We start from the raw sequence: 10348 nt of genomic DNA on the forward strand, positions 1-10348 counted from the left end.
TAGGCTTGGGGGGGGGGGGGGGGTGTCTGACTACTTGAAAGCCCACCTGTCATAAGAATGGGAGTCTGGTGTCCGCAGAGCTGTGATCAAGCCTAAACTTTGCTGCTCTATTCATAGTGGGATTGCTGAAGAGAACCAAGTGATGCAGCAATGCCATAGAGTTTTGATGAATATGTTCTACCACCGTTCCATTCAGTAGGGGCACATGAGACCCCTGTTCTTGTGATCAATTGGGGTCCAAGTGATATTCTTGCAGATAAGATTCAATCTCTGAACCATCACTTACCAAAAAAAAGAAAAAATCAGGTGGCTTTATAACAGTAAGGCTAGGTTTACATCTGTGTACAGGTTTCCGTTCGGTGGAACTGCTTGGGGACCCCCAGACTGAAACCTAATCCACATTAAAAAGGCGGTTACCTTAGGAAACCCACTGACTCCATAGAGTATAATGGGCTCCCCATAGTTTCCTTTCGGTTTCTGCTTGATAAGGGCGAAAAATGTGGAGAGAGAAAAGCCCTGCTTGCTCATGCGGAGAGGCGAACAAAATGGCCGTGCGGAGACCGGGTGCAGATGTGAACAGAGCCTGGCACATGTAAACACACACATATAGGTTTGTAATACTTATATAGGTTACAATGCTCAGCTCAATAATAACTTTCCTTCTAATAGCCTACACTTCATATTATTTACAATGGCATTGTTATCACAGCACCCAAACTGTAAGGAATGGTGATATAGAATGCAAATAACTTGTCCAAAGCAGCTCTAACATGATGACATCAAACAGAAATAGCACGGTTCTGTCTGAGTTTAATGAATTCCTCATCCAAGGACAGGCATTATATGGTGAACTGGCAAATATTTGCATTTTAGTTATTGTTTGCTTTGCTTTTCAACTTGGTCTTCTCTGGCATCAGATACATCTGTTGGAACTCGAACTGTCATTCCATCAATGGCTTTTGTCATGCAAATCTGACATCCGAGACGGGACCTATAAAAGGAGAAAGTTCATTGTAGGAGCCTCATTAGAATTAAAGAGGTTTTCCACAAATTTCCGGACTCAGGAATGAGGCTGAGGAAGGTGAAAAACAAAACAAAAAATAAATCATACTCCCTTCCATTGGCAAAGGATCTCCACATGCTGGACCTGAGAGTGGAGGCGGATAACAGAGATCCAGGGACAGGTGAGTATGATTATTTTGTTTATCACCTTTTCCCGTCTACTCCTGTCCAGCATCGACAAATACCAAATAACTTATTATAAATATGCAAATAAACCCCAAGTTCTACTTTGGACGTTTCTGTAGATTCAGGTTCCCTCATCCAGGTTCCCCGTCCCTCTGCCATTTGTTCTCCTCCCTTAATATATGTCCATTTAACTCTCAATGCCATCCCCCAGCCCTAAAATAGACTAATTATATTTCCCCTTTCCTCCCTCTGCACCAGGGGTAGGCAACCATTTATGTTTGGCGTGCCGATATAAATTAAAAAATAAAAGATGAGGTCCTTGGAGTGCCGGTCAGTAATTGTAAGGCTGACGGTCCCTATACTAAAGTCATATACCACAAACCATAACACAGAAGTGCTGCCACAAGACGCTTCAGGGTGCATATAGTTACTGCTATTTATTAGGAGGCAGCTGTACTTTCACATTAGAAGCAATGAAGGTCCATGTGCAGACTTCAATTGGTAAATGTATGTGTCCAGGAACATCGTATGGCAGCACGCTTATGGTGGATACACACTATGTATCTGGATGCAGCTATATTCCTAGGCCACTGGTACTTTTACTTTGATGTAAAGCTGCATTCACATGGTCTGTTTTTGCGCAAAAAAAAGCTACCTGCGTTTTTTATGCAAGAACACACCATTATACAAATTAATGTTCCATGATGGCCCCTTCACACAGAATAATGTACCATAGCGCCCCCTGCAAACAGTATAATGTCCCATATCAGAAGTGAAGGAAGACATGAGACGCCGGCAGACGTGAAGAGGAGAAGAAGCAGAAGATCCAGGCAGGAAAACGGGTAAGTATGGTGGGATGGGGAGGGGACTGAGTTAATTAGGTAGGGCTAATAGACCACAGGTTAGCTAGGGAAACAGGGATGGGATGTGAAAGAGGGAAGGGGAGAGAGAGGGCATCTGAGTATATATATATACGACCGTACCTATCAGTCAATCCAAAAGCCAAATCCAACATGTCCATTTCTTCATCTGTAATAGCACTGAGCTGGTCAAATACCTTCTGATCAAATATAAGATGACAAGTGGAACAGGCTAGAGTCCCTTCACAGGCACCTGAGGAAACAAAGGAGGCAAACCGTTTATATCAACAATTATCTGTTATTGGTCAACCATTTCAGAATTGTACTTGTAGTGATTGTTTTATTAAAAGGGTTTGATACTGCATTTCTGCCCATAAAACACCTCACACGCTTACCAAAGCCTTCAATATTCAGGCGGTGTCTGATGACCACTTCTAGTAGGCTCTCGCCTTCTTTAGCTCTGGCTGTCAAGGTTTCACCGTCACGATTAATGAAATTAACAGTCAAGGTTTCTTCCGAGTTACTATTAAAAAAATAAATAAATAATGAAAAACTGAATTTGTGCACAATATTTCTCTGTAAAGCTGCCAAAGTTACCAAATGATTGGAAAATCTATATTGTTAACCAACATTATACTCAAGGGTCTCCTGCTTAAGACTCCCTTCTATGAACCAAAGTAGAGAGCTTATATGCAGGAGAAATTCTCGCAGGCTAGGTTCATTCATCCACTGTAAGACTCTACTGAATTTCCAAAAATGAAACTGTCCAAAAATTACTCCTTTTGGGTGCAGAAGCCTGTGGATGTTTATACAATGGCTTTTACAAGTACCCCCAAAATTATCCCTTTCTGGGGAACAGCAAAAGATCTGGTATCTGTGGAATAACCACACCAGTTATAATCAGATTTACCTTATTTTAAGGGAAAAATTCCAAATTCGAACACGAAAAACCTAGAAGTAACTATAACCTAACCTGTAATATTGCTGCCCTCAAGAAAGGCATCCAGGGATAACTTTATCGATAAGAATGCTAGACTCATAGGTAACACATGTTAAAGAAGAACTCCAGTGGAAACACTTTATTCCATCCCTGCAACACTCATCTGATTATCTATCATACTAGGCATTTCTTTCATGTATATTACAATCACATCCCTGTCGTTCACCTTTCTATCTGCTTATGATCAAAGGTCACATGAGCAGCTAGAGAGGATACCATCTCTGTCTGCTGGGGGCAGTGCAAATATTACTTTCTTTTTATAGTCTTCTAAATAATTTAAGAGAAACCTAAATACAGTCAGGGAGGCTAAGTCCTTGTTCACATCTGCATTCGGTATTCTATTCGGGGAGTCCGCATGGGGACCCTCCAAATGGAATACTGATTGCACTGGCAAGCAGTGAGCTTATGAAAGCACATGGACCCCATAGACTATAATGGGGTTTGTGTGTTTTCCGCGCGGTGTCCAGGTGTCTGGTGTACTTCATAAACTACTTTCCTGTCCGCATGACTTGTGCGGACTCCATGCGGAAAGCACACGGACCCCATTATAGTCTATGGGGTCCATGTGCTTTCATAAGCTCACCACTTGTCAATGCGTTCGCTATTCCAAATGCAGATGTGAACCAGGCCTAAACTGTGTTAGGAACCTGTCTAATCATCATTAGTAGCAAGTGAAAGAAGTTTGTGCCCCCTTGTGGAAAGCCTGTGTGGTACAGTGCACCTGGTTTTTATTATATTGGAAGTTCTGGTGCCTGCAGTGGCGACCCCCTTGAGAAAATAGAAAGGCATTCTGTTCTCAGGGGGTTACCATGAGATCACATGAACCACCTTTTGGAAGGCAACTCTCTATAAATTAATGCCTGGTTTTCATGAAACCTAAGAGCATAATTTAGGAATAAAGCCAAGCCAACTTCCTTCAAAAGGAAGAGGGACCACCTTCCAAAAGTTGGCGCTAGAGCAAATTCCTCTTTTCTATCTGTTTGCATATCCCTTACCCAGGACATGCATAGTTTAATAGGTCCATTTCCACCTCAAGGTGGTGTCTTCTTAAAGGGGTTGTCCAGGATCAAAATTATTTTTAAATTAGATTGGCAAAGGTGAAAAAAAAAAAATTCATATCTGTCCCTGGATGCTCCAGTGCCTCCCAGCGTGGTCTGGTGCTGCTACTCGTGTGTCTTCTTTTGCTGGAAGTCCCATCTGGCCGTGATGTCATGTGTCCCTTCCAATCAACGCCCTCAGTGGGCTAAGGAAGGAAGTCAGAACATCACAAGTAGTGACTTTTTGTGTCCTTTGCGAAGGCCGCTGATTGGCCTCAGTGGTCACGTAGGATGGGGACTACTACCAGAAGAAAACAGCGGAGCTGCAGGACCGGACTGTGCTGGGAGGCACCGGAGCAACAGGAACAGGTGAGCATGTTTTTTTTTTTTTAATGATTTGTTACATCTTCCCCAGCCTAAAATTTAAAAAATATCCTGGACAACCTCTTTAACAATACCGTACCATTTCTGATCAACGTTAAAGGAAAAATAAATAAAATCAGGCATTATTGATTTTCTGATCACTAGGACCCACACACTTATCTTGTGCTCTTAGCAGGAATATAATTATTGGCAGAGCTGAGCATTGAATTGTACCCAGCACTGATGTCTGAGGGGACCTGTTATAGATCTTGCATTGGGCCCAATGAGAACCTTTCATGTCCTTGGAGATGGGTGGTATTCAGCGCATTGTCAGCTTTGCCTGTATGCGCACAGGGACCAGAAGTGTCTGCACTGATATCCCTCCACTGTCAGAAGAGGGGGCCTTATAGCTCAGCATCAACCCAACCCCTACCCCTCACAGTGCAAGGCTATGGAAGAGTACTGTCAGATGGAGAGTCCCTCAAAGCCTAGCTAAGGCCGCACAGATATCTCCGGCCCCTGGGGTGCAAAGCTCAGCTTTCCAGTTGACAGTACTTAAAGGGATTCTACCATTAAAACCTCTTTTTTTGTGGATAAGACGTCAGAATAGCTTTTAGAAGGGCTATTCGTCTCTTACCTTTAGACGTGGTCTCTGCCGCGCCGTTCCTTAGAAATACAGTTTTTTACTGGTATGCAAATTAGTTCTCTGGCAGCGATGGGGGTGGGCCCCAGGGCTGAAAATGCGATGGGGGCGGCCCCACTGCAGTTTGAGAACACGATCCTGCGACGCCTCTATCTTCGACTGATTCCTCCCCTTCTCTGTCATCTTCCTCCTGCGTCACCTCCGACACCTGCGCAGTTGGCTCTGCCAGTGAGACACCAGCGTGAATGCCGGCCGGCAGCCATTTTGGGAGGCTACTCCTGTATTGAACTACAAGAGCAAGAGCGGCCTCCCAAAAATGGCCGCCGGCCAGCATGCACAGTTGGCTCTACTAGTGTCTCACTGGCAGAGCTAACTGCGCAGGCGTCGGAGGTGACGCAGGAGGAAGACGACAGAGAAGGGGAGGATCCAGCCGAAGATAGAGGCGTCGCTGGAGCGTGTTATCGAGCAGCAGTGGAGACGCCCCCATCGCATTTTCAGCGCTGGGGCCCGCACCCATCGCTGCCAGAGAACTAATTTACATACCGGTAAAAACCGGTATTTCTAAGGAATAGCACGGTGGAGATCAAATCTAAAGGTAAGAGACGAATAGCCTTTTTAAAACCTATTCCGATGTCTTATCCACAAAAAAAGAGGTTTTAATGGTAGAATCCCTTTAAGACCACCCATCTACGAGGACATGGAAGGTCCTTCTGGAAATGATCACTCGGTTACACACAATTGTTTTCTCTCTTAGCTGTCAAGTCTTTCTACAGATCATTAGGTGTCTTAGCAGAATACTCCGTAGATAAGATTCTATAACTGATCGGTAACATTCTATGATGTGAGAAAGTCTCATGTATTATCACATCATTTCAGGACAGCCCGGGGTGACACTTACATTTATCTATATTCCACAACCATCCTTTACACTTTGCATTGTAGAAGGTCAATGACCACTGTTATCGTATCAGAAGGACCTTGAAACTCCTGACATCACAGAAGTTTTACTGTAGTCTGACAAGACCTTGGTGTATTATTGTGACCCTGAATTCTTCTAATCTGTAATATGCTTGTCGATTGGAGACTGGATAAACATATATAACATAGCACCAATATGTACTGTATATGTGCTCCGATATTGTACAAATATAGTAATATAGTAGATCTGATCCCACAATTTTTCATGTAAAATAGAAAGACTGCGGAGCACGTTGGTGCTATATAAATAAAATGTATTATTATTATTATTATTATTTATTATTACAGAGCAGGTGATTTTTTTCATTATTCTCCCATTGAAAATAATGTGAGGAGTTTTTAATATGGATTTTAGAGGGGAAACCTCTCCAAAATACACATAAACAAAAACTCCTAACTGAAAGATGACAGAGAACACTTGTCCTTTATCACTTTCTAGGATCCATTTTTTGTTCTCTTTTAAACAAAAATAAATAAAAAAAAACCCAGGAAAAACTGTTTTAGGCTAAGGAAACACAGGTCGTCCCGCAGCAAAAAAGCGCTGTGGGAAAAACCATGGTGGTAACGCATCGCGATTATAGACAGAATGTCCGCAGAGGAACCCTCTGCGAACTTTCTGTTTCAATTATACCTATGAGAAAACCGCTGGCGTTCCCGTAGGTATAATTGACATGCTACGAATTCCAAAACAGCGCCGGTTTTGGAAATTGCAACGTGTCTGTACCACGATTTTTACCACAAAGTGGGCATGGGATTTCCTAGAATCCCATCCACTTTGCCCTACTGTAAAATGCCATGATTTTTCCCATGGCGGAAATCGCAGCGTTTACATATCGTGGGGGCCCAGTCTTAGGTTACATTACATTACCTGCAAAGTGGATGAGATTCTGTCTAATCTCATCCGCACATTGCAGAAAAATATCCATGCCATTTCAAAAACCGTTGCATGTTTGTAAATTGCAGCATGTCAGTTTTAACTATGGAAGCTCTGTTGTTTTCTGTATACATATAACGCTGGGTTCACACTAGCGCCCGGAGTCCGTTCTGAGCTTTCCGTCTTCTGCATGCAGAAGACGGAAAGCTGTCAGACCGGGTCCGGCCGTGAGCGGCGGTGAGCGTTTTATGCAGGTTTCCGTCTCTTGCTCAGTTTTGTGCAGGAAACGGAAACCTGCAGAACGGAGACCGGGCGCAGATGTGAATGAGCCCAAACAGAAAGTCTACATAGGAAACCTTTTTTTTTATCTCTGCAGAATTTCACGGTGTTTCCGCAGTGATTTTTCTTGCAGTGCTTTATGGCTGCCGCTCGCTATTTGGGGCCTCAGCCTTGTGCACTTCCCACAAATGCAATAATGTAAATTATAATCTACCTGGTCTAACTTTAGGAAATGAATAGGAAAAAGCTTGCCATAGAATACCAACCAGGGAATGTGTCTGCACCAGGTTTCCCTGTAATTACAGTATTTAGGATGTTATTCTTACCCATTGTCAGACTTTTCATCTTGGCATTTGGGAGAAGTAGCGAAGCTCCTTGTATAGCTCTTGGGTAGCGCCTGTGCATAACTCTTAAGGCACATAGGGCTGCGAAGTCTGTTCAGATAGGTCCTCAAGAGTGTTGAAGCTGGCCGAGCCATGTTCCTAGGGCAGAAATCCTGCTTGCAGGTTGTCTATGCAGCTGAATGAAGTGTGAGCTATAAAGAGAGGCAGATATTAGTCAGACAGAGCCATCCCATTGTGGGTGTGACCTCATGCAGAATACACTCGGCACATGTACACACATACGTAACAGCATATGTGCATCTTCTCTTTCTATACCAGTGCCTAGAAAACCACATCTCCTTATTCAATGATATTTTAAAAAATCCTGTATTTTGTATGGAAACTCTTGCACAAGACATGTTAAGTGTAGTTTGCTTTGCTTGTATCATTCTTAAATGTAGTCATAGGTAAAAGCATATAAAAAGTCACCAAAAATTCAAAGTATTTCTATTAATGTCACATGCGACACGATATGAGTGAGACGCAATAGTCACACAAAATCCAAACATGCTCAATATACTGTCACATGCAACATTGGTCCCATAAACATCCATTGTGTTTGATGCGAACACTAAAGTTGTTCCACTTTGCTTTGATTTTGGTCCTTTTCTTGGTAATATAAACTGAACCTTCCAAGTCACTCACCGTTTTGCAAGACACACAGGAGCTGCACATTCACTGAGTTGGACCTTTAACGTGGAGGGTTCATCTCTCTTCATTTTCAAGTTCTTATTCTATGTACATTGTTCTGGTTTTATATAATCTTTCTGTGATGTTTCTTACTGTCCAGATCGTTGCCTATATTGTTGAATCAATGTGTATTTGTGCATTGGCAGAAAAAAACAGGCAGGAATTGGAAGATGCATGCATATGGCCACAAAATCTTGGTGTGTGACATTGTGTTGGATACAAATTGTACAAGATTTTGTTGCTCAGTGTTTAATGTCATAGTTATTTGCACTACACATGTCACTTACTTATAGTATTCGGCTAACATGCCTAGGTGTCTACAGGTAAAAAATATGCAAATCTAGTCTCCTGGATGGAATTAGGAGAACAGAGTGCACTCTGTACACCACCCTATAGAGGGCAGCATCCTTAACATCATGAACGACTCAGTTATAAAGTCTTTTAATCATGATGTGGATTTAATTGCCAAATCAGTATTTCTGTCCCAAAAGGAACAGAACTTTTGGGACAGAAATACTGATTTGGCAATTAAATCCACATCATGATTAAAAGACTTTATAACTGAGTCGTTCATGATGTTAAGGATGCTGCCCTCTATAGGGTGGTGTACAGAGTGCACTCTGTTCTCCTAATTCCATCCAGGAGAATAGATTGCATATTTTTTACCCATAATCCCTATCGGAGCAGGAATGACTTGTAAATCTCCGTACTGCCTATGTAGGCACACACTCTATCTGATGTGGACGAGTGTCCCCTGACCTAGGTGTCTACAGTCATTAGCAATTACAGGAGTTTTCCCATTGATGGCTTCATCCACTATCAACAGGATAGGGAATAAATGTCAGATCAAGAGAACAGGGGCCCCTGACTTTCCCATGTGAATAGAGCAGTGGTTTGCAAGTGTGGCCAATGCTCCATTTACTTCTATGGGACTTCCAGAACAATAGTCTTCGTTTGTCCTATATAGGTGATGGACAAATCTATGCAACATCACTGTATTCACCAGGGGTTTTCAGAGGCAATTGCATAACTGTATTCTCCCGATATCTGTATGTCCCAGAGGTAACACCCCTATACAGTGATGAGGGGATTCTGTATCTTACTGAGGTGCCTAGGACCAATTAGTAGAATTCATTTTGGGGGCCACTATACAGCTCGATGTGGATATTACCTGCCAACCATTCACAAATTCATAAAACTGCACACATCTTTTTTGAGTATTAGCCTGCTACCTAACCCTTTTTAGGCTAAGGCCGCACAGGACATCCCGCAGCGGGAAAAACCGTGTTGGATCTTGCAGGGGTTGAGGGGTTAACAACCCACTAGTTCTCCTGGGTCAATGGTTCACCCTGGAATTCGCCTGCTCCAGTCTGAGCCTGAAGGAATTAGTAAAGATTTTCATTGTTCATGAGGTTTAAAGGGGTTGAAGTCTGATATCCTGAAAGATCTGGGGTGGTTTACTAATTTATTTGATATTACATAATATTAAACACAGGGGTTAATGGTAGTGGTCAGGATAGGAAAATATACCTAGAATGTTAAAATTTAAATTTATTTAATCTAAATTGGAACAAAATTCTTAAGGGAGGTCTTAATTTTTTGATTATAGAGCTCTCTAAATCATCGATTTACTGTTTAGATATAAAAAATTCTGCCTGCCTCCAGCTCACTACAATAGGATTTATTTTGCTCCTTTTAGTAGCACTAGAAGGATTTTGATTTTATTTAACTCAAATGTTTTCTTTTGAACTGCTCAGGGGGGTATTTGGTACTGAAACCACCCATAAGATTCCCCAAGTGTTGGAACATATCAATTAAACAAATCCCATCTTCCTGCTGTGTGTGACGTTAAACGGCCGGCTATACGGATCAGACTTAAGTCAGCCGAAATGGTTAATTTTTTTAAATTTTACCTGTCAAAAGAAGATTGTTAGATATTTTCAGGAACAGGTGTTCGACATGATCAGCCAAAAGCTAAGTTAGGACCTGTGCACACGATGTAACGCAGCGCTGATTCTGACACGTAAACTAGTGTCAGAGTCAGCGCTTCAAA

The 10348-nt window shown here is 42.3% G+C and overlaps 1 protein-coding gene across 1 annotated transcript; it reads right to left on the reverse strand.

Annotated features, from left to right (window-relative positions):
* Positions 1–873: 873 nt before the first annotated feature.
* LOC142184387 (adrenodoxin-like) lies at positions 874–7700 on the reverse strand. Its single transcript, XM_075259231.1, has 4 exons — positions 7549–7700; positions 2444–2571; positions 2172–2301; positions 874–991 (listed from the first exon to the last, which is right to left on the reverse strand). The coding sequence occupies exons 1-4, from the start codon at positions 7698–7700 to the stop codon at positions 874–876; spliced, it is 528 nt and encodes a 175-aa protein (XP_075115332.1).
* Between the last annotated feature and the right edge of the window lie 2648 nt (positions 7701–10348).

Source organism: Leptodactylus fuscus, chromosome 11 (assembly GCF_031893055.1).
Source record: "Leptodactylus fuscus isolate aLepFus1 chromosome 11, aLepFus1.hap2, whole genome shotgun sequence".
Lineage (NCBI taxonomy): Eukaryota > Metazoa > Chordata > Amphibia > Anura > Leptodactylidae > Leptodactylus > Leptodactylus fuscus.

Bases quoted from the DNA above. Each gene is read 5' to 3' on its own strand.
- LOC142184387 (XM_075259231.1), bottom strand. From the start codon at position 7,700: ATGGCTCGGCCAGCTTCAACACTCTTGAGGACCTATCTGAACAGACTT. The intron at 2,572-7,548 runs GTAAGAATAACA...TTTTTTTAATAG, and splicing joins GATGAAAAGTCTGACAATGG to TAACTCGGAAGAAACCTTGA. The intron at 992-2,171 runs GTACGGTCGTAT...CTCCTTTTATAG, and splicing joins GCTTTTGGATTGACTGATAG to GTCCCGTCTCGGATGTCAGA.